At 34.5% G+C, this 23,168-nt stretch overlaps 3 protein-coding genes and 1 non-coding gene across 6 annotated transcripts; 2 read left to right on the forward strand and 2 right to left on the reverse strand.

Annotated features, from left to right (window-relative positions):
- Positions 1-2,181: 2,181 nt before the first annotated feature.
- Positions 2,182-2,263, reverse strand: TRNAS-CGA (transfer RNA serine (anticodon CGA)). The gene has a single exon. It is a non-coding gene; the product is annotated as a tRNA-Ser (tRNA).
- Positions 2,264-4,285: 2,022 nt separating this feature from the next.
- On the reverse strand, positions 4,286-8,662 carry LOC126709192 (probable beta-1,4-xylosyltransferase IRX9H). 3 transcript variants are annotated; one of them, XM_050409317.1, is made up of 5 exons: positions 8,352-8,662; positions 6,828-7,992; positions 5,905-6,154; positions 5,307-5,514; positions 4,286-4,769 (listed from the first exon to the last, which is right to left on the reverse strand). In XM_050409317.1, exons 2-4 carry the CDS (start codon positions 7,727-7,729, stop codon positions 5,344-5,346), a joined length of 1,323 nt encoding a protein of 440 aa, XP_050265274.1. In that variant the 5' UTR covers positions 7,730-7,992; positions 8,352-8,662; the 3' UTR covers positions 4,286-4,769; positions 5,307-5,343. The 3 variants fall into 3 exon arrangements, with proteins under 3 accessions (XP_050265274.1, XP_050265275.1, XP_050265273.1); XM_050409318.1 differs by having other exon boundaries at positions 4,286-4,749; positions 5,303-5,514; XM_050409316.1 differs by having other exon boundaries at positions 4,286-4,749; positions 8,352-8,661.
- Positions 8,663-11,886: 3,224 nt separating this feature from the next.
- On the forward strand, positions 11,887-19,843 carry LOC126709874 (uncharacterized). Its single transcript, XM_050410239.1, has 12 exons — positions 11,887-12,111; positions 12,318-12,445; positions 12,568-12,630; positions 13,190-13,311; positions 13,807-13,922; positions 14,012-14,819; positions 15,113-15,844; positions 16,580-16,801; positions 16,879-16,974; positions 17,076-17,270; positions 17,496-17,609; positions 19,281-19,843. Exons 1-12 carry the CDS (start codon positions 12,011-12,013, stop codon positions 19,539-19,541), a joined length of 2,958 nt encoding a protein of 985 aa, XP_050266196.1. The 5' UTR covers positions 11,887-12,010; the 3' UTR covers positions 19,542-19,843.
- Positions 19,844-20,004: 161 nt separating this feature from the next.
- On the forward strand, positions 20,005-21,865 carry LOC126709875 (E3 ubiquitin-protein ligase PUB23). The gene has a single exon (XM_050410240.1). It carries the CDS (start codon positions 20,487-20,489, stop codon positions 21,534-21,536), a length of 1,050 nt encoding a protein of 349 aa, XP_050266197.1. The 5' UTR covers positions 20,005-20,486; the 3' UTR covers positions 21,537-21,865.
- Positions 21,866-23,168: the final 1,303 nt, after the last annotated feature.

The following is a 23,168-nucleotide window of genomic DNA, read 5'->3' on the forward strand; positions in this document are numbered from 1 at the left end:
TATACGTAAGCACGGATTACAAGCTATTTAGTATGATATTGAATCCTTGATTCTTGAACACCTTGATCAAGTGTGTCCGTTTTAGTTAAACTCACCATCTGAAGTCAAAATTATTCAATCCAACGAACACGTGACAATTGTATAAAACAACCACAGAAAAGTAAGCCTGAATACAGTTGGAAGATTTGTAAATGGTGATACATGCTCAATGTGGTTCGAGATAATTTGGGCAAATGCATGGAAGGACTCAAAGCACGTCATTATTTCTCAAACAACAGGATTTAAAACCTTGGCAGGATTTGAACTAGCTAGTAATATAGTGTATATTACGATTAATTACAAAGAAATTTTAGATCCATCGGATTTGCTTCTTCTTCTTCTTCATTTTTTCTTCACAAAGGATATGCAAACAGGCAGGGACAACATATTTACATAAACATTAGAAAACGACACAAGGAGAAAAAAAAAAATTCACATGGAAGCTTTTACTTTATATTTGTGTACAAATTTAATCAAGGATGGTGGACCTTGTGACATTGTGAAAGATAGCCTCGCCTCAACATATGCAAAGGAAAATGGAAGACGACAATCTCTGAGTTTTGGCTAGATTTTTAAGCGTCTACGTGCTTCATGACATGCCGTGCCTTCTCGTTGGATTGGAAAATCTTATTTAGAACCGAAGGTTTCAATGCCAAAACCAAAGAAACTGCGTGCTGCATTACCATATAGAGAATTAGAACCAAACCCAGTTCAAGATTAGCCTTTAGTGTAACATAATGCATAGAACACATAGAGAAAACATCATATAAATCGATGATAACAATTGAGAATAGCGTTAGAAAGAATGAAAATAAGAGGCCAATCAAAATAACAGAGATAACTACAAGAAGAACGCAAGCGATGAATGAACCATGCATAAATGCAACGAGGATTAGGTCTAAGTTGGGTATCATCTGCGAGTAATATTAATCACTAAGAATTCTTGAAAGAAAGTAAGAAAAATGTTGGGGGGTAAAATGGTTTTTAGAAGCCAGAAATTAAGTGCAATGGTGAAGAATGAAGAATGAAGTGACTAGCACTCTATTCCATTCGTGCAAAAATGAAAAGAAAAAATAGGCGATGAAGAAAAATATTAGTATCTAACTTTTTTCTGTTTTACAAAATTAAGGACCACAAAAGCATTACTAATTACAATTGCTTGCAACACGAGTGCTTTCCAGTAGAGTATATTACTTTATTATAACAATAAAAAGTTTTTTTTGAGAATCAACAATAAAAAGTTAAGCGTAACATTTACTAGTATTTACCATAGTTTTCAGAACCGGACCGAACCGGGAGGTCGGACCATGAAAATCGGGAACCGAGATGAAAACCGGTTTTTAAGCCTAAAGAACCGGATTTTTTGTTAATTCCGTGAACCGCTAAAACTGAGGTTGGACCGCACAAACCAGTGAGAACTGTGCGGTCCAACCCCTTAGCAATTTTTTTTTTTTTTTTACAATTTTATTCTACTTAATTAAATTATTCATCTCTTACAAGGAATAAAAAAAAATTATAATTAAAATCCTTCAAAGATATTCAAATTTACTTCAAAAATTAATCATAAATTTTAATGTTTTCATGATTATTATTTTATTTTATTAACTTTCTTATTTAATTATTAAATATATGCTTGAAAATCATTAAATTTCCCTCACATATATAGATATATTGTCAATTTTGCTAGTTTTATAAATTTAATATCTATATTTAGGCTTTAATTAATTATTAAATTAATTATAACGTCATCATGGTTCGACCCCGGTTCTACCTCGGTTCGACTTCAAAAACCTTGAACATCTCCCTTTTACGGTTTAATGAACGGTCCGGGTCTGAAAACCTTGGTATTTACATCATTTGGTAATTTTTATATCCAATTAATATAATGCCATGTAGAAGAATATTGTCTCTATTTAAGCAAAGGAAAAATGTTAAATTTTTATCTTTAGAATAACTTGCAGAAGCAAATGTTCCTTGATCCCTTGGGAACAATGGCTACTACTACCTTTCATTTGAGCCAAAAGAAAATGGGAAAAAAATAAATAAATAAAGAAGAGGAAAAGCGTCAGCCATTGATCTGGGATCAGACGGTGCTTGGATCTTTGCCTTTTTTCAAGGCTGATTTCAGGAGGAAAAAGAAAACGTCGACAGCAGGATTCGAACCTGCGCAGGCAAAGCCCAACAGATTTCGAGTCTGTCTCCTTAACCACTCGGACATATCGACGCTTTGTTAGAAAGATTCCAATATTATAGTTATTCACTAATACAAGTACAAAGAGAATTCGAGTTCCATCACCATGACCAAAGAAAGAAATCTATAATTGACAATTTGTTAGTTGAATAATGAAGCAAATTGCCACTACTTGAAATCATGGGTGGGGATTGGTTTTGAAAAAGGCCTATGGATTCATCCAAATTTTAATTGCCAAAATAATAATACAACTCATTTGATAAATTCAATGATATACTGCATTAGTTAGAAAATGAAAATGTTTTTACTACTTTTACGAGTCCAAGAAATGAAACTTTATTATCGGAATTATCATAATACGTAAAAAATAAATAAAAATTCATCCCTATAAAATTAAAGAAATGAAAACAAATATAGCGAAATTTTTTTAATCCAAGAGAAAGGCATCAACCTGGGAGCTTTATTCTTGATTTTTTTTTTTCCCATTCTTTTTTGGGAGCTTTTGGAAAATCATGACAATTTGATCATCAAATTTATTTTTTTTCTTTTGCAGGTTTTAATTGAGGTTAATATAAGATATTGTTGAAGAGATATCTTAAAGCATCAATTTGTATAAGTTAGGGTAGGGTTACACTGTATGAGTATTTTGACTTTTGAGACATAATACACTCTATCATTGTCCCACCGCCAATAGCCTTAAGATTTAATGATAATCATTGTTAGATTTTTTTTTTTTTGGGTGGGTGAAATGAGAGTATTATGAGACTAAATCACGGGAAAGAGAAGGAGTATCACATGTATCTTTTTGTTTTTTTGGTAAACTAGTATCACATGTATAATGTTGTATGACTTTCACTTTCACATAAGGATAAGTTACACTTATGAGATCTACCCCATGTAAGAGGATGTTACATGCATCATGTTACACAACATATGAGCATTAATATTAAACATTTTTTTAATTAGCTTTTAAATATATAAAATATATTTTTGTCTCATTGTCTTAACTTAAGCATTACAAGATTTGGATTACTAAAAAAAATTAGAATGAAACTTCAAACTTCAATTATTCTGTTAACTAAATTTTGCCCCATTCAATTTGAATCAAACTTTTGATTTTCATAATATTATAAAGGTAAAAAATATAATTTGTTTGTATTTTAATTAACTCAATTAGTTAACTATTTTGTCAATAAATACAACTGCAATAATAAAGCTGTAGTCCCAAATATTTAGGGTCAGCTGTGAATTTACAACAAACTAGTTAGGATTTTGTCACTTTTTTTTTCCCTCTATTCCATCTGAAATCATGCTCTTTGTTACTTCTTTAATTTGAACGTTATCTATACTACTATTTAAGGGCTTATCCTGTTTGGACCGGATTTTTTTTGTTCTAAAATACCCCTACACCCCTAGATTTAAGTAGAGACAAAACTAAAATATAGTCTAGTAAAAATACATGTTTAACTTGCACTAAAACATTGCCTACAAAATAGGAACACTCTTCCACTAACCCACTTCTTCAAAGCAAATATACCTTTTTTTTTTTATAAAAAAAGAGAAATGATATGTCTACAACATTTTTACAATAAATTCTAAGTGGCGGGTTGTTATTGATTATTATTGTTGGGGCAAAAAAGTAATCTTAGTGTTACGTTCAAATTTGAACTAATAACAACTAACTACCTGTGATTTGTTGTGAAAACGTTGTAAAAATATTGTAGACATAGCCTCTCTTATAAAAAAAAACCCCACGTTTATCCCAAAAAACAAAAAAAAAAACAAAAAAAAAAAAACAACAACAACAACAACTAAACATTCCCAAACCTATATGATACTCATTGACACCCTTATGGCTCGTTTGGATTGAAGGAGGAAGGAGGGAGAGTGGAAGGGAGTAGAGTAGAGGCTAAAAATTGGCTAATTTTAAATCAATTCCACTCTACTCCCCCTCAATCCAAACAAACTATTAATATATCATTGTGAAGCAACAAGCTTGACAGTTGACACCACTTATAAATTTAAAGGATCACATGCAGTGGCCTATCATGTCAATGTACTAAAATGGCCAGAGCACCAACTAAATACTCTCTCTTTTCTTTTTTCTATTTTTGGCTGAATGACCAACTAAATATTACAAAAATCAAAATTGCTTGTAGTTTTTTACATGGAAAAAGGAATCGCAACATAAACTGAAATAGCCGGATCATGCATCTCTCTGCAGATGATGACTGTTTGCAATCTTGCTATTTCTTCCTAACTGGTTGTGTTGAATTTCACTGTTTTAAGAGATTGAGCAGCCAAGGCAGATAATACACAACTCATACAACTGTACAAAGCTACTTTTTTCCTTGAAAATAATGGAAGCTAACACTAATTTTAAGGCTAAAATGAGCAGAAAATGTGCCTGCAAAAACCATGTTCTCATGGAGGAACTGCATCAGCCAGCCTTAAAGGATTGGCACTCTAAACTTCCAATAACCATTGGCAGGATGATCTATGATTCTTGACGATCTTTCCTACAATACAGATAATTAATCTGAAAATAAGGGAGAGAGAATGATATAAAATTGGTTTTCAGAATACAACCCAACATAACAGAATTAATCAGCTGAGACATGTTTGACACCATGAGCTAGAAATCATTTTTTTTTTTTGTTTTGTATAGCATGTGAAATGCTTTTGCATGTTACTTAAGTTAATTGATACTGGCCCTTGTAGTAGTAGCCAAAAATGATTCTTTCCTTAAACTATTGTTGGTCAGTAGGGGATCAAGTCCAGAAGTGGCCTTATAATTGGTAGGTCCTGCTTCAAGAAACTTTAGGTGTGTGAATCTCTGCATCAATCTTTTAGTAGGATCTAGACTAGGAAATCTTAAGGAATGGGGGAGCAAAAGAGGATGGTCTCTCATTGGATTTATGGGATGTTTGAGAATCTCTGTATCGGTCTTTTTCTTTTCAAGGAATTATGTATCAAATAAATGAAAAATTACATCCTCTTCGTGTGGCATCTGAAAATATAACAAGAGGAAAAGAAAATGGCAAATTGAACTGTAGGTCTCAAAGAACTCACTTACTTTGCTATCCAAATAGACTCCTCTCACACCGAGAACTTCATGTAAGTGGAAGAATGACATCTAGATTATTCTTCATTAACCATGTGCTGGGATAGAAGGAATTAGATGATCCAAGGTAATTATTCCAAACCATGATCCTTGAGCAGTCCTGCAGTAAGGCTTCCATCTGGCTTTCATCTTCCACAAGCTGTTCAATAAATGTGCTCACCTACATATGCAAATCAATTAGGTTAGCAAATGAAGCCAAGACTGTTCTAGCTTTCTGATAAAGGCATCTCAGGATATTATGGTGGCTAAAGTGTGAATTTCTCTCCAATAAAAAGGGATTAAACATCCAAGGGTGCACTTTTAAGTAAATTCATCTCTATGATTGCCTTTGTGGACGGCAAAGCTTAGATTCATTCCATTAGGAATAAGAGGACACACCAATCATGTTAGGAAGACCAGTCACATTTCCAAAAATACAAGTTCTTTTGAAAAATGAAAAAATGATCATTTTGGCTGCTTCACATAAACAGCAGCAATGGCAAATCATATTGCAACATGAAGTATTATTGTGAACTACAGGATAATCAAAGAAGAAGCAAGACAGACTAACTTGGAAGTCATTGTTGACTGTGTCAAGTTGCCTAATAGGTTCAAGAGTGGGTCGGTGCCACCTCTTTGGATCCCATAGTATAGTGCTATTGAAAGCAAACCCAGACATTTCAGCATGGAATCTCTGGAATCTCCCATTTGATCCATTTATGTGCCATCCAGTTACTTGAGATCCATTACAGATGGGCCCCTCCAACATATTTTTGCTTCCATTCCCTGCTAGTTTGGCCACCATCCATGTTCCAAATCGCCTGCAGATTAAAATAGAAATTCATGGGTTGTCACAACAAAATGCACAAAGGTATATATACTTGTAATAAGCACATTTGTGAAAGAATAGAAAGAGGTCTATTTTATAATTGCAATAAAACCTCAACGATGATCTGGGATGATTCAAACAGACAAAATGTCTCACTAGTTTACATTTACAGCAGCACATACAACCTTATATATATACCAAAAGGTATTGGAATGGTTACCAAAATACCTACTTAGCAAACTTCGAAAGGCAAGCACAAGCATCCAGTTACTTTCAAAAAATTACACGTCTTGCACGATAACCGTAAATCATGGAAGGAATAAACTCCAACTAATGTTTGTGGTTAAAGGGGACACTATGCCTACGTTCTAGGTAGATATTATGCTTTGATATAAGTTAATTACAGTTTTAAAAAGCTAGAAACCACATTTTAGAAACTTTTTGCTAAAGACAGGCATATAGCACATTGGGAAAGAGACAACCAACGATGAGTAGTCCTAGAAAATGTAGCAAATTATAACCATTTCAAGTGTTCTTCCCCACAAGAACTTCCTATATGATCGCACTTAAATCTAACCTTTTTTTTTCCTCTTTCTGGGTAGCTCATAATTCAGAGGACAAAGCTACATTTGCATAAAAAAACAAAGAAGTAAGAAATAACATACCTGATCTGCCTCATTTCCTCAAAAAGTTCAGCCAAGTAAAAATTAGCATCATCAGCAAAGTAAACAATTCCATCAAGACGGTGAGTTTCTATGTGTGACAGTGCCACATTTCTTTGATGAATGTATTTATCTTTTATGTCAGACAGATTTTTATTGCAAACAAGATGCCTGTACACAACCCCAGTTCTCCTCAAGATATCAGCCGTTTCTGCAGATTGGGAGGTCATCTCCACTACAATCCATAACAGAGGAGGTGGGACAAGCTTCAATGTATGAGCTAAACGTATCAGATAATAGGCTTGAAATGGCCGAGCATATGTTGGTGTCACTATTATCAAAAGCTTCCGGGACACCAAATTTGAATTTTCGTTGAGTAGTTGGCTATCAAATTTATCACCGTGTATCTCCTCCGTCAGTTTCACTTCCTTCACTTCTGACTCTAACGTGGCATTATGCTTTATGTCCCCACTGTCTAATGGCGTCAAAGTTCTGGTCACATTGTCATAAGACTGAAAATTCCCAACAGTAGATGTTACCTCAAATGAGAAAGCTTGATGCTTTGACATGAGATTCGTGGATAAATTCATTGAGGTAAAAGGGGTAAGTCCAATGAAAACCCCGACCATGAAACTAATCAAAAAATGGAAAAGAGACCTCCTGCAAAATTGCACCTTTGGTTTTGACCTCTCAAGAGGCCTTGAAGATCGTGGCGTAAGTACACTAAGAACAAAACCTTGAGAGTACAATGAACCCAACAACGAAGATAACAATCCACCAGATGGTTGATAGGGCTGAGGAGATGATGAGGACTTGGACAAGGGAGAAGCAACTGAACACACTTCTCCATTACGTATAGTTCCAGGTCGAGGCACAGGAGACAATGCTCTTCTAATAGAAGCCATCAAGAGGAATCAAAATCAATCTCAATAACTTCAGACTAGTAGCTCTTAAAAGAGCTATCCAAAGTCACAATAACCGCCCACTAAACATGATAAGCATACAAAAGTCAAGCCTCATTTTAACAGTTTGCTAGCTATGGATGTCACAATTCATCTTTAAATCCGTTGAACAAATTGAGATTGAGCCAGCTCAGTTTTAAGAGTACAATACTGAGATCCAGCTTCATTCAGCAAGCATTTCATAGGAGACCAAAGTCCATTTAAACCTGCCAATTATCACAAGTGAGTGATATCCAAATTACTATTGAAACATCAATAGCGAGTCCAGATAACATATCACACAAAATTTCAACCCATTCCCCACTTCACAGAGACATCCTTAATTAAGCAGATAAACACCAAAAACAGTTCAAAATGCAAACTCATGTCCCAATCTTACCAATGTCCTAAGAATATATGAAGTCCAAATTAAGTTCTTGATCTACTATGAACTTCCCAAATAAAATACATACAGAAAAATCAAACCAGAAAATAACCAAGATTTCAGCTTTAGACTTGAAACAGTGAGATTTCAGACAGAAATGCAATAAAATACATACTGAAACGAAAAGGGTAGCCATGTTACCTTTCAGTGACAAATGGGTCTTCGATCTTTCTGACCAAATGATACCGGAGAGAGAGAAAACCAGCAGTCTCCGCCTTGTACTACTCACGCTCTTGACTCTAAAGAGAAACTTTTTTATGCTTCTTGGTCAAACAGAGAGCGTGCTGAGACTAGAAAGTGATTTGGAATCTGTATTAACAGTTTAAGAGTAATTAGTGTCTTTGAGAGTTGAGACTAAAAAAGAAAGTGATGCTTTCCTTTAGAGTTCAGTTAGACAACTCTCTTCTCTCTCCCAAATATAAAGATTCCGACACAAGAAAATATTTTCATTGCATTGTGTGATCCATACGTGATGCATTTTATGTAATTGGATCGAAAAATTGTACAACTCATACATGGCCCGCATTCAAACCTGATGTTTTTCAATAATATTAGTTTTTTTATGTTGTTTTATCTTTCATTACCAACAGTAAGAATGACAATGTTAATATTCTTCTAATGTTAATATTTTTTATCGGTATCATATCATTTGAAAACTATTTATTTGTTTATTTATAAAAAAAATAAAGTTATTTATCCATGTTATAAATAATAACTCATATATATATATATATATATATAATAATATGTGAAGTTGAGAGGAATTCAAATTAGAATTCCAAATTATAGTTTTTTTTTTTTTAAGAGAATTTCAACTTATAGCATTCGCTATTGATAATAACTCTTTATTATCAGATCAAGACACTGATCAGTTTTTGGCGTAAGCGGGAATTGAACTTCAGATCTCTTATACAACCATTAGAGATTTTACCAGTTGAGTTAACTAAAACCTATATTCCAAATTAGAGTTTCAATTTTGCCCCATATGTTCTAAATTATTTATTTTTAAAGATTTTTATTTCTTAATCTTAGAATCAAATGTGGGATCACATAAATATTTATCCAAGTGAGTTGTTAAGTACAAAAACTAAAGAATTTAGAATAAATAAACCGTAAAAAAAAAAAAAAAAAGTGCTTCACAATATTTTTTTTTTTAAATTGAAAATTTACATTTTATACCTAATAATATTCTTATAAATTTTTTTAAAGAGTTAACAAAATATATAAATGACTATCAATAGTATTTAAATTAAATTATACATTTCATTGTATATCTTTAATTGTATTCATACATACGCATAAAATTACAAGCTAGTAGTATTGACATGAGAGGACATGCACAAGTTATTATTATTGTTATTATTTTTTTAGAATCAAGGCATGCATAAAACAATTTGACTAAATCAAAGTCTCAAAAAAAAAAGGCATGCATAAAACAATTTGACTAAATCAAAGCATATAATCTATCGCTAACACAATTTAGTACCAATCACAAGTAGACACATTAATTAGATGTAGAATTGAGTATGCCCTTAGACTTATTGTTGACGACAATAAGCTTCCCTTTAATAACTTTCCACATAGTCATGTTATGCCATAGAGATATAGATTCATCTTTCTATGGTAATATGGCAAGAGAATATTTGGAAAGTTATTTAATAGGCAATAAATGATTGGTTACTTTTTTAGCCTTCTCCTAACATAGTTTTGTTTAGCATTATACTTTTTTATATTTATTATCACATCAAATGTGTCTACAAATTTAGTCTTACCATGGTCCATAATAACAAGACAAGGGTAGGAAAAAGAGAATTAAAATTATTTTTTTAAGCCCTTTTGTAGTTGTATCCTGATTATGTAATGTATTATAAACCAAGTTTAAAACACTAATATTACTATTTTCGTGCGTGTCTTAATAAGTATTACTGTTTAAAAAAAAAAATTGTAATTGTGAATTTATATTGTAAGATTTGTGTCTTTTTAAATCCTCTAAAACTTTTTTTTTTGTTTGTGGGAACTCTAAAACTAAAGTGAATTCAAATACTGAAAATAAAGTACTTCGAGCCTCTTTGGTAGAAGTATTTAAAAACATTTTCTGAATTTAAAAACAAAAAATGGTGGATCCCACACCATGAGCACAATATGCACCAATAAATTAGTCTTACTATTAGGCACTATTTTGATAGCAATAAAACTATGAACGCTACATAAATTTATAATAATTTCATAACATTTCCAAATTAGCTTATCATCTCACACATAGACCTATTACAATTTGTACTTTAAATTTTTAGTTTTTCCATGATATATTTTTGTTTGAACATCTCATCAGCAAACATTAATATGATACCTTAAAACTGATAGAGATGTTCAAGTTGAGAGATTCATAGAAGTGGCTAGTATAGTTGTACTAAAAAGAAAAACCTGCAATTAGAAGTCTTAAAATGGCTAACTTTTAAATAAGCAATTTTATGATCTTTCCCTAATTGATTTTGTCCCAATAAATATAAATTTTGATAATTAAGATAGTTAATAATAAGTATTTATTGTGACTATGTTTGTCGGTTGAACTATCTATTGAAATAAAATATATTTTCATAATATTTTAATGGATGATGTAAATACAGTAGGTTTTACAAAGAATTATTGTAGAATTTAAGCTCAATTAAAAATATATAGATTAGAATAATGATATGAAAAATGAAGGCTTTCAAAAGTAGGAAACTTTTTTCTAAAAAAAAAGAAAAGAAAAGTTAGAAACTTTTATTTAAAAGGGAAAGTTACTACCCGGGGAATAAAACAAGAAGATAAGAGAATCATCTCAAATAACATAGGAAATATAAGCAGAATGAAAAAAAAAAAAGAACCCATTTATTTTTTATATTAAGCACATCTGCATGACTTTATGAGGCTGGGCTTGCTTCTTTTTCTTTTTTTTGGTTCCTTATGTGTGGGCCTGTTTTTCAAGTGCTGGATTAAACTGCCTCACTAACAATCAGGAGGAATCTTGATTAGAGTAGTGGGTCGAAACTGGACTGTGGTCCATACCATGGTTCAATAGCAAATAAAACACCAAAAATGACAAAGTATTTTCTAAACGAAATGTATACAAAATTTTCACAATAAACTATAGATAATTAGTTATTATTGGTTCTAATTTGAATCTATTAATAAAATTATTTTTTTGCTCTATCAATAACAACCTATCACTTAAATTTTATTGTGAAAATATTATAAAAATATTATAAATATTGCATTTCTAAAAATATTTTAGACCAAAATAAAGACCTTACTAACGAATTCTTTTACACTTCAATAGCAAATATTATTATTATTTATTTATTTACTTTATACTTTATTATATATAAGAAATATTCAAATCCTTTTGAACAGTTATTTTATTTTATTTTTTTAAGATAACACATTTTTTAAAGTAAAAAATTAAGCAAAATATTACTACTCCACAAACAATAGTGGTTGACTTTGTTCAAATTTCAAAGTGAGTTAAAACAATTTTATCGTCAGGAAGTGTAACACACTTTTACAGGTTGCTGATTCGAACCAGGTGTCGTCTCGTTATTCGTTAAAACTTAAGCATATTATTAATTTCTAAAAAGTAAAATATTAAAAATAATAATTAAAAAAAAAAAAAAAAACACGAGAAGCCGGCTTCGACTGGGATGCAAACTCAGTAGAACTCAGCTCACTTCTCTTTCTTCTCAGATCTGTCTTTTCTTTTCTTTTTTTCTCTCTAAACACACAGAGAGAGAGAGAGAGAGAGAGAGAGAGAGAGAGAAGCGATGGCCATGGCGATTAGGGTTTTTCTTCTTTCTCTATTGTTCTTTTCACTCGCTGATCACAGCTTTTCGCTTTACGAAGATCAAGCTGGCCTCATGGACTGGTATAAATTTTTGATTGTCTTTGATTGATTTGTATGCAATTTTTGATTTCAAAACCAAATCATTTTCTCTCATTCGTTTTTGTAATCCAAACTGAGCTTCGATTTCCTTTAGCTGATTGATTGTGTGTTTGAATATGGATTTGATTGAAAATTAGGTTTCGTTTTTTATTAATTAAATATAAATTTGAAATAATCGTGAATCACAGGCACCAACAATACATAGGGAAAGTGAAGCACGCAGTGTTCCACACTCAAAAGACTGGGAAAAAGCGTGTTGTGGTGTCTACTGAAGAGAATGTCCTCGCTTCGCTTGATCTTCGCCACGGGCAGATTTGTATGTGGGGATTTTAATATTTGAAATCTTTGCTGAATTGGGTTTTGTTAGCTCCAAAGATTTTACATTGGAAAACTTTCATTTTTATGGGATATGTTAATTTATGCTCGGGTTTTGTGCAGTTTGGAGACGTGTTCTTGGGGCCAATGATGCCATCGATGGAGTTGATATTGTGCTGGGAAAATGTAATGACACCCCTTATTTTCAGCTCATTTATTTAAAACCATATGACTTGGTAATGCAATGTTAAGTTGTTAGTTGTTACTTTGGTCGTCAAGAAATTTTGATTTGCATGCTATGAGGCTTGCTTTTAATGTTCTTCAGCAAATTTGTAACTCGGGTTTCTTTGTATAACGGGAATTATCTATATTAATATCTCTTCACCATTGAGCGATTGAGTCGACTACTTTTTTTGTTGTGTTCATCAGTATCTATTTCTGTCAATAAACATAAATTGCTATAGCAATGCCTTGATTTTAGTACAAGTGTAGAAGCAACCACAAAAAAAAGAAAAAGTATGCTCAACGCCATCTACTGTGCTTATATCTTGCAGTTATGCATATTACTGGATTTGATTGCTAATTTTAAGAAAAGTTTAGCATTTTATTGTGCTTTGAGTTTTTTGCTCTTTCTATTATTTCTTTGTAAATTTGCTTCTTCCTTTTGGCATCACCTACCAGAGTCCTGATTGTACAACTTATATTGTTGATCAAATGCTTAGATATTCCATTATAACATTTTCAGATGTCATTACCCTTTCGTCGGAGGGAAGCATTTTACGTGCATGGAGCCTTCCGGATGGGCAGATGGTGTGGGAATCTTTTCTTCAGGGTTCAAAGCCCTCTAAATCACTATTGTCTGTACCGGTTAGTGAATGTCTTTGAAGTTATTCTTAGTAATTTGTATGAAGCCTTTTACCTTTTTCTAAAACCTTTATCCAGTGAACATCTTTCTCATGTTGTCTATAAATTTCTCTTCATATACCAGAATGTATGGAATTTCTTTGTCATTTTGCATCAAACTTATATTTCAGATAACAGTCCTTAATCCAATTATCAACATTTTTTTTCCCAAATTAATATTCTTGGCTGCAAGCCATATATTGCATTTTTTTTTTTTGGGGGTGGGGGGGGGGGGGTGGTTCTCCTCCTTTCTGTTAGAGCATATGGATTTTGTTCCTTTTTCATCAGCCAAACTGGCATCCTTCTGGAGTTTTTTTTTTGGTTCTCGCCAACCTGCACTGGGTGGTTGGTAGACATGTTGAGGTTCTAGTAGACAATGCGCTATAAGATTTTTTTATTTTATTTTATTTTTATATTTTTTATAATGAATATATATTTAATTAGTCTAGTATTGTGCAGATAAATTTGACAGTTGACAAGGACAATGTGATTCTTGTTTTCGGTAAGGGATGTCTTCATGCTGTTTCTAGCATTGATGGCATGGTTCTCTGGAAGAAGGATTTTTCAGCTGAAAGGTTTAAAAATTTAACTTCAATGTATCTGATGTTTTTTCTTTTCAAACATCACCATTTCATTAATGTTAGCTTGGTTAACTTTTCTGCAGCATAGAGGTTCAACAGATTATTCAGCCTCTTGGAAATGATAAAATCTATGTTGTAGGCTTTGTTGGTTCTTCCCAGTTTGATGTTTATCAGATAAATGCTAAGAATGGAGAGTTGATCAAGCACACAAGCGCTGCCTTTCCTGATGGTTTTTTTGGGGAAGTATTATCAGTTTCAAGTGACATGCTTGTATCGTTGGATAGCACTAAGTCAATTTTAGTAACAATTAACTTTCAGAATGGAGAAATCAGCTTTAAAAAGACCCATATTTCAGATTTTGTTGAGGACCATTCTGGGATTGCAGACATATTACCTTCAAAGCTCTCAGGAGTTTTTGCTGTAAAGATCAATACACTTTTAGTATTCATAAGAGTGACAGCTGAAGGTGTTTTGGAGGTTGTCGACAAAATTAATAATGCAGCTGCTGTTAGTGATGCTCTCTCATTTTCAGAGGGTCAACAAGCTTTTGCACTAGTTGAACATGTGGATGGTAAGGTTCTCCTCACATTGAAGTATAGTCATGACTGGAATAATGATTTGCTCAAGGAGAGCATTGAGGTGGGCCATCAAAGGGGCCTAGTGCACAAGGTTTTTATAAACAATTATATCCGCACAGACAGATCTTATGGGTTCAGGGCCTTGATTGTCATGGAAGATCATTCATTGTTGTTACTGCAACAAGGTGCAACTGTCTGGTCTAGGGAGGAAGGCTTAGCCTCGATTGTCGATGTAACAGTATCGGAACTACCTGTCGAAAAGGCAGGTGTATCAGTAGCGAAAGTGGAGCAGAACCTCTTCGAGTGGCTTAAGGTATGGATATTCTGTAAACGCATAAAGTACATTTAGAAATGAGTTCAACGTTAAAAGGCATCAGATATGTGCAAATTTCATGATTCAATGCCTGTATTCTTCTACTTTATTTGGATTGTATGGAGGTGTGGTTTTATTTGCAAATATATTTTTCCCTTCTCTTCTTTACTTTTTTGTTGTAGTTTTGCACCAAGGATTTGGATAGAAAATGTTGATACGTTTTGTTTGAAGCCTCTACTGGACTGGTTCCCTTCTAACAACATGTTTTTGATATGATGTTTCTATTATTGAAGGGACACATACTGAAACTTAAGGGAACTTTGATGCTTGCAAGCTCTGAGGATATAGCAGCCATACAAGGAATGAGATTGAAAAGTTCTGAGAAAAGCAAAATGACACGCGACCACAATGGTTTCCGGAAGCTGCTAATAGTTCTTACTAGAGCGGGAAAACTTTATGCCTTGCACACTGGAGATGGGCGGGTTGTCTGGTCTCTCTTACTGCCCTCTCTACGTAAATCAGGATCATGTGAACATCCATCTGGGCTTAGTGTTTATCAGTGGCAAGTGCCCCATCATCATGCCATGGACGAGAATCCTTCTGTCCTTATTGTTGGTCGGTGTGGACCAAATTCGGATGCATCTGCTGTTCTTTCTTTTGTTGATACTTACACAGGAAAGGAGCTTAACTCTTTAGGTCTTGTTCATTCTGTTGCACAAATTATTCCACTGCCATTTACGGATTCAACAGAACAGCGTCTTCATCTTCTTGTAGACACTGACAAGCATGCACATTTATACCCTAGAACTTCTGAGGCTATTGATATTTTCCAACGTGAGTTTTCAAACATATACTGGTACTCAGTTGAGGCTGATAATGGCATCATCAGAGGGCACGTTTTGAATAGAAATTGCATTGGTGAAGTAGTGGATGAATTCTGCTTTGACTCAAGGGAGTTGTGGTCAATTGTATTTCCATCTGAATCAGAAAAGATCATTGCAACTGTCACAAGAAAATTGAATGAGGTACCTTTTTCCCTGTCTGAATAATGTACTTATTGATAGCTGTCAGTTCTTCTCTTTGTGTTTTATGATGGTAATGCTTCACAATGAACTTCTAAGACATTCTTGCATTTTATTGATTGTGTGTAAAAACTTAATTTGTTTGATTAACTAGAGATACATAATGCGTATTAATCAAATGCATAATTGTAAAGCTTGCATAGAATCTTTATTTGAGTGATTATCCTATGAATTCCAATTTTTCCGAACTTTTTTTTTTCTTATGAATAATCTTCTGTTGTATTCTATGATGCATAGTATCCTTTTACTGTTGAGCTTCTACCATCCCCAGTCATACTTATTTGTTTTAGATTTTTTTGATAGGTTGTTATTTTTTGTTGCTTCAAATTCTGAGATACAATTGTAGTCTCATTGAGCATATAAAATAACGACAATGACAGTTGTCATTTTATAATTTTGGTTTCTGGTGCATATGGGGTCTCTATAGTGGCGTCATGACTTGAAGTGATTGATATCCATATTCTTTTGGTGTCAAACAGTTGTGTAATAAATCAAATAATAAATGAGTTTTCCTATAGGAATGTCATTATTATGCCCAATGCTGTAAGCCTGTAACTAAAAAGATGGGTGATGCTGTGATGGTTCCTCTGGTTGGTTTTTGTGAGAGTTTACCCATGCTTTGTTGCTGCGTACACACACATAATGTTGTAATAGTATTTTTTATATTGCTTTCTCTAGGTGGTTCATACTCAAGCAAAGGTTGTAGCCGACCAAGATGTGACGTATAAATATATATCAAAAAATCTACTCTTTGTGGCAACTGCTACACCAAAAGCGAGTGGTGAAATTGGAACAGCCACCCCGGAGGAGGCATCATTGGTTGTATACCTCATTGATACTGTAACTGGTCGTATATTGCACCGGGTGGCTCATTATGGTTCACAGGGTCCTGTTCATGCTGTAAGTTCTGTAAATTACTTGTCCCTGTTGTGTTCATGAATGTAAGACATTCCCTCATGCATTTATGCATTTTGTAGGTTTTTAGTGAGAATTGGGTTGTGTACCACTACTTCAATCTTAGAGCACACCGATATGAGATGTCAGTTATTGAGATCTACGATCAGTCTCGGGCGGTATGCCAGTGAACTCAAATCCTTAATTTTCTGCTGTGTGTTTTCATTTCATAAAATTTATATATAAACTTTTTTTAAAAAAATTGAACAATGATTCACAGGACAACAAGGATGTCTGGAAGCTAGTTTTTGGAAAGCATAATCTTACTTCACCAATTTCCTTGTTTTCTCGGCCAGAGGTCGTCGTAAAATCACAGTCTTACTATTTCACCCATTCTGTGAAAACAATAGCAGTGACATCAACGGCCAAGGGTATAACTTCAAAGCAACTTCTTATTGGTACAATTGGTGATCAGGTAGGTTTAAAATATTTGAACATCCTGAGTTGTTGTTGGTGGTGGGTTGTATTTATTTATTTATTAACTTAATGTCAGAATTACATTTGTTTTCTATTTGCTAAGTATTTTTTTTTTTGGAAAAAAAGAAGGGGGGGGGGGGGTGGGGGTGGTTGTATGGACATGCTTGAGATGGAGCTTGTTTTCTTTTATTATGTGCACTGACTGACAGTAAATTTTTTGCAGGTTTTGGCTCTTGATAAGCGTTATTTAGATCCTCGTCGATCTGTCAACCCTACACAAGCTGAGAGAGAAGAAGGCATTATACCTCTTACAGATTCTTTGCCAATCATTCCTCAGGTGGGTTGGCTATATATAACAATTATTAACATCTTATCATTACTGTTGTAATTGTTGTTATATATAAAGGTTATTGTTGGCATTAGTACTACTGTTATTTCTGAAGAAAGCATAAAATTTTGGTTGAGATATTGTTTTTGTTTGCAGTGTTATGTAGGAATACCTCAAATTTTCAACAATAAGATGAAGTTTTGCAAACTTTTATCCTCTTACCATTTTCATTTAATAATCTTATAGTTTGGATATGCATGTGTTTTGTCTTTTTGGTAAGTAAATTTTGAATATGCATATGTAAAGTTGACTATCAGCTGTGTTTTTGTGGGTTCGTTTTGCTTTTTGAGGTTCAATTATGTTACTAAAAATTACTTAACAAAAAGTTTCTTACTAAAAATTTCTGTTGGATCAAGAGAGTGTTGATCTTAGCTATGATCCTCTTTACAAGAATAATTGCACATATTCCTTTTTAATTTCTGGTATTTAAGAAAATTATACATTTTTTCTGCCTCATAAAATTCAATTTCTTTTTAATAAGGTGCTTTTTATTTGTTCATCCTTTGATTACATCAAATCAGTGATCCTGATTTGCATGTATACATTTGGACAAGTTTTGCATTGTATCCTAACTTGAACCCGGCACATTTTATAAGCCAATTGAAACTGGCTGTCGGTCTGTTTGTTATATAGAATATTATTAAAAATAATTAAGAATTACTGATAGAATAGGTTTGGTGAGGCAAGTGCAAAAGCTTTCTTTAATTCAAAATTTTCTAGAGAAGACAATAATAGTAATTTGTTTCTGTCAAGGTTGAGGGTCTTGTTCAGTTCATAATTCAACTGTTTAATACTTAGTAGACCATTGATTCTTGCTAGGCAGACACTTTGCTGAGTTCCTGGATCCTAGCAATATTGGACTTGTGGCCAAGAGCCTTGTAGCTCAATTGGTTGGCATTTCCTGCTGTTTCCAATGTAGACATCCAGGGTTCAAACCCTCCCATGGCCCCATCCCCAATTATCAATCTATCAAGGAAAGCAATATGGGACTTATGAATACACGTGCATAATTAGTGCCAGACATTATAGATCCAAGTTTGGAAAGAAGCAATTAAATTTTGCTAGATAGCGATGATCCATATTTGGCTTTGTGATAAGGTTCCATGCCATAGACTTGGTTCTAGTTTAAAGTCATTGGTTTTTCCTTTTCAGGAGGTTGTATGGCTCCTTATCAAGGAGGTAGACCATGAGATTTTTTATTTTATTTTATAAATCGATAGTTATAATGGGAATGGAGGATTTGAACCTTGGACGTCTTTGCCTGAAATACTAGGAGATGCTAGTTGAGCTACAAAGCTCTTGGCAATAGATGCAGAGGGTATGGTTAGAACTTGAGACATGAGCTCTGAAATTTAACATCTTTTCCACTATGATTAGAAACATATTCACCTTATGGTTTGCAATTGTGTGCATCTTTAATTCTTTGTATATTACGGTGACTTTTAAATGAACCATTCCCATCCATACCTTGAGTCATACGTTCAGCATGAGTTCTATACTAGGATCAAGTGTGATTTAGCCAACTTGAGCTAGCTCCATCTTTAGAAACTTTAGCTACATGCTTCTGTTTTGGTGTTTATGGATAATTCTTTTATACTGATCTCAGCATTGTATGTACAGTCTTATGTGACGCATGCTCTTAAAGTGGAAAATCTCCGAGGCATTGTTACGGTACCTGCCAAGTTGGAGTCCACAACTCTTGCCTTTGCATATGGAGTGGATCTCTTTCTCACTCGAATGGCACCCTCAAGGACATATGATTCACTCACAGAAGATTTCAGCTATGCTTTGCTGCTGATCACAATTGTTGCCCTCATTGCAGCAATCTTTGTGACCTGGGTTTTGTCGGAGAGGAAAGAACTACAAGATAAGTGGAGGTGATTTCATTTCGTCAGTGTCCCATTCCTAACAAATACTTTGTCCTTAAGCCACTTTTAGTTTTTACATTAGGTGAGGAGGTCAAGCCTTCCTTTAATGGCATTTTTGTTGTAAAATTCCATAAAGATTTTTTTCGTTTTCAATTTTTGGGGATTTAGATAATTTGACTAAATTTAGTGCCTTCATGTTGTAAATCTAGAAATGCAGGAGGATAATTACATTATTCTGGAGGCAAGTTACATTATAAGTTAATGACTTCTATGGTTTTTTGTCAATTGGAAATTAGCACTGACCAGTTTCCTCTACATGCGGTGCTTTGTTTAACATTCAATAAACTCCTAGCTAAAACACAGCGGGGACTCTCACTCAGATCCTTTAAACTTTAAAGAGTTTGGAGTAATCAAAGTTGGAGCTGGATCTTCTTATCCTATTAATTTATGTCATGCAAACAATCTATGCGCTATCTGAATAATAAGAGTAAACAATTATTTGGGTTGAAAACTTGGAAATAGAATGATGTTAATTTGTAAGAATTGACTGATCTGAGTTTGTGCCAACCACGGCGGAGTTTGTAATTAAAACATCTCTTTCAATCCTACAATCTTATCGTCAGCAAGCAAAGACCACAACCATGATTGAAGTCCACAAAGATAATTGCTACTGAACCGTGTCAGACTTGGCTTTTAGTGTGAAGGTGAAATGTGCAGCTTTATACTATTCACGGCAGACCTCCTCACCTGACAACAAAAAATGTTAAAAAAATATAAATATCAGCAAGACAGATGCCACACCCTGCAGGTTCTGCAGTTGCAGTAGTGTTCATTGTCCAACTCTCCTGTCCCTCTCCACCCCATTTTTACTTGCACCATCTTTCTAGTTTCTCTCTCAAATTCAGTTCACTTTATACACAAGAGTGAGGACAGGTCTTCTCTTTAGTACCTTGGCACCATGAAAACTAATCAACCAAAGCTTAAGACCCACCTCTTCTCTTGTGGGTTTTTCCGCCATTGTACTCAAACTGTTGTCAGCCCAACAGGCAGTAGTACCCCTCACCCCCCAACTTTTCCTCTCTCACAATCTGACCCAATTCTCCCATCACCACCGCCGCCACCGCCACAACAACTCGACACGCTTCCCCTGCCACCACCGCCACTTCATCGATCCTCGCAACCCGACTCCTCTTCATCATCCTCATCCTCCTCAACCTCCCAAAGCTTCACCCAGTGGAGGTTCCCACTCCCACATTCACCCATCCTTCCCAACCCGAATCAACCACACGGATTTGACCCGGTACCCGAACCCATTACCCATTTCGGGCCCCCACCTCCACCCATTTCATCCACAGAACTCCAGGAACTGTTCCACGTAGCGGAGCTCCAACTCAGCGCCGGGTCGGATCCGGACCAACTCGCGGCGCTGCAACTCTTGGAGCGGTCACTCGTCCCAAACCCGCCATCCGACCCGGAGTGTCCGCCCGAACTAATGCGCGGGGTAGTTAGGAATTTGAAAACCAAAGCTGGAGCAAAGCCCGCAACGAAGATACTGTTAGCGCTTTGCTTAGCGGAGGGGAACCGCCACGTGGCGGTGGAGGCAGGTGCGGTGGGAGCAGTGGTTGAGATAGCGGCGGAGCTGGACGACGCGGCGGCTGAGCGTGCGTTGGCGGCTTTAGAGCTGATGTGCACGGTGGCGGAGGGCGCGGCGGAGCTGAGAGCACACGCTCTGGCAGTGCCGGTGATGGTGGCGACGATGGGGAGAATGGCGGCGCGTGCAAAGGAGTACGCTATCAGTGTTCTGTCTGTGATGTACGGTGGAGGTGCGTTAGAGGATCAGGGGGCTCCACCGGTAGAGGAGGTGGCGCGTGCGGTGGCGTTGGCATTGCAAGGGAATTGTAGTGCTAGGGGAAGGAGAAAAGGGGGTCAGCTGTTGAAAGTGCTTCAAGAACAACAAGATGATGAAGGAGGTGAAGGTGAAGGTGAAGGTGAAGAGAATGAGAACTGATTTGTCTGTTGTGGTAGCTTGAACTTGGAGAGTACAGTCGAGTTGGTCTAAGTGTTGGGAGTAATTAGCCGGTAATCTCGGAGCAAATCTCATAGAATAGTGCTTTTTTCTTACATTTACAATGAGGTCACTTGTTAAATTCATAACAAGGTCTATTGTGAATGTAAGAGAAGGGAACGCTATTTTCCTATGTCGTATGCATACCATAATACCAACTAAATGTTAGTGTTGGAAAGTGAACGTGAATAGATTGTATACTAGTTGTGTGATCCTAAATTCTGCCTTCCATAATTTTCATTTCCCATATGTGCCAACTTGTTTTAGGCTCATCTAAGTTGCAAATTATTCTTGTCAAAAAAAAAAAAGTTGCAAATTATACCCTTATATTTGAGGTTGTTTTTATTTTGTTTCCTAGAATTTCATAATTTTGATATGTTTTCCTTGAATGTTAGATATTGTTTGGATTTGTTTTCTTCTGTCTATGTAGTGGGCCTAATTGTTTGTTAAATGTCATCTATAAGACGATTGCATGAGCTATTTTGATATGTTTTCCTTGAATGTTAGATATTGTTTGGATTTGTTTTCTTCTGTCTATGTAGTGGGCCTAATTGTTTGTTAAATGTCATCTAAGACGATTGCATGAGCTATCTAGGTCAATGAAATTATGACACGTTCTTCTCAAATAAATAATAATAATAATAAACAATTATGACAAGTCATTTTAGTTATGCTGTATCAATTAAACATCTTAATTTTTAAGAAATAATTAAAAAAATCTTTAAAATATAAAAAATTATATAATAAAATGACTAGAAAACAATAGCAATGATTTCCCCCCCCCCCCCCCCTTTAAATTACTCTTGGGGGCGTTAGGGTTTCAAAGATTGGTATATGGTAAGAGCGAGAGTAGAGGATTAAAGTCTATTGGGATCATGAGGATTGTCGATTGAGATTGCCGCTACAAAGGAGAGGCTTTGGGGTTTCATCGATTGTAGGAAAGTAAAAAAGAAAATAAAGTTGAATTTTTGTTTTAATTACTAAGAAATGGGAAGAAAATTAAAAGAAAAAAAAATAAAGGAAAAGGAAAAGGAAAATTTTGGTAAAAAAGAAAAAGAAAAACATTTTTCAAAGTTGATGTAGCTTTTTTTGCCATCTAAGTGTTGACGTGCCTACTAAAACTTAGACATGCATCATCTTTATTTAATATTTTAATATTAATCATGCTGACAATACAAAAAGTGTGCTATGTAAGTGTTTTTTGTAAACGAGTTGATGGTATGGACTAATTTGACAATAAAAATAATATTAACTAAATTGACTAACTAGAAAAAGTGAGAAACAAATCGAAAATGACCCTAAAATCTAGAGACCAAAATAGTAATTTATCAAACATAAAAAAGACAAATAACTAAAAATTTATTCAATGTTTTATGCATCCATATGGTCCAAGACAAGGGTCTTATTTTTAATTTTTTACATTCGGCCTAAGTCCAAATATGCATCCTTATCTAATATTTCACCATATATATATATATATAGCAATAATATTAAAAGACACAAATCGACATGCTTTATTACCCTGTAGACTCTTTAACGGACAATTTAATGAACTCAAAGATCACATCGCAACAT

This window comes from Quercus robur, chromosome 12, assembly GCF_932294415.1.
Source record: "Quercus robur chromosome 12, dhQueRobu3.1, whole genome shotgun sequence".
Lineage (NCBI taxonomy): Eukaryota > Viridiplantae > Streptophyta > Magnoliopsida > Fagales > Fagaceae > Quercus > Quercus robur.

Excerpts from the sequence above, each read along its gene's own strand:
- LOC126709192 (XM_050409317.1), bottom strand. The coding sequence starts at position 7,729 with ATGGCTTCTATTAGAAGAGCATTGTCTCCTGTGCCTCGACCTGGAACT. Across the intron at positions 6,155-6,827 it reads GAGGAAATGAGGCAGATCAG|GCGATTTGGAACATGGATGG; the intron begins GTATGTTATTTC and ends TTTAATCTGCAG. Across the intron at positions 5,515-5,904 it reads CAGTCAACAATGACTTCCAA|GTGAGCACATTTATTGAACA; the intron begins GTTAGTCTGTCT and ends TTGCATATGTAG.
- LOC126709874 (XM_050410239.1), top strand. The coding sequence starts at position 12,011 with ATGGCCATGGCGATTAGGGTTTTTCTTCTTTCTCTATTGTTCTTTTCA. Across the intron at positions 13,923-14,011 it reads AAGGATTTTTCAGCTGAAAG|CATAGAGGTTCAACAGATTA; the intron begins GTTTAAAAATTT and ends ACTTTTCTGCAG. Across the intron at positions 17,271-17,495 it reads TTGGTACAATTGGTGATCAG|GTTTTGGCTCTTGATAAGCG; the intron begins GTAGGTTTAAAA and ends AATTTTTTGCAG.
- LOC126709875 (XM_050410240.1), top strand. The coding sequence starts at position 20,487 with ATGAAAACTAATCAACCAAAGCTTAAGACCCACCTCTTCTCTTGTGGG.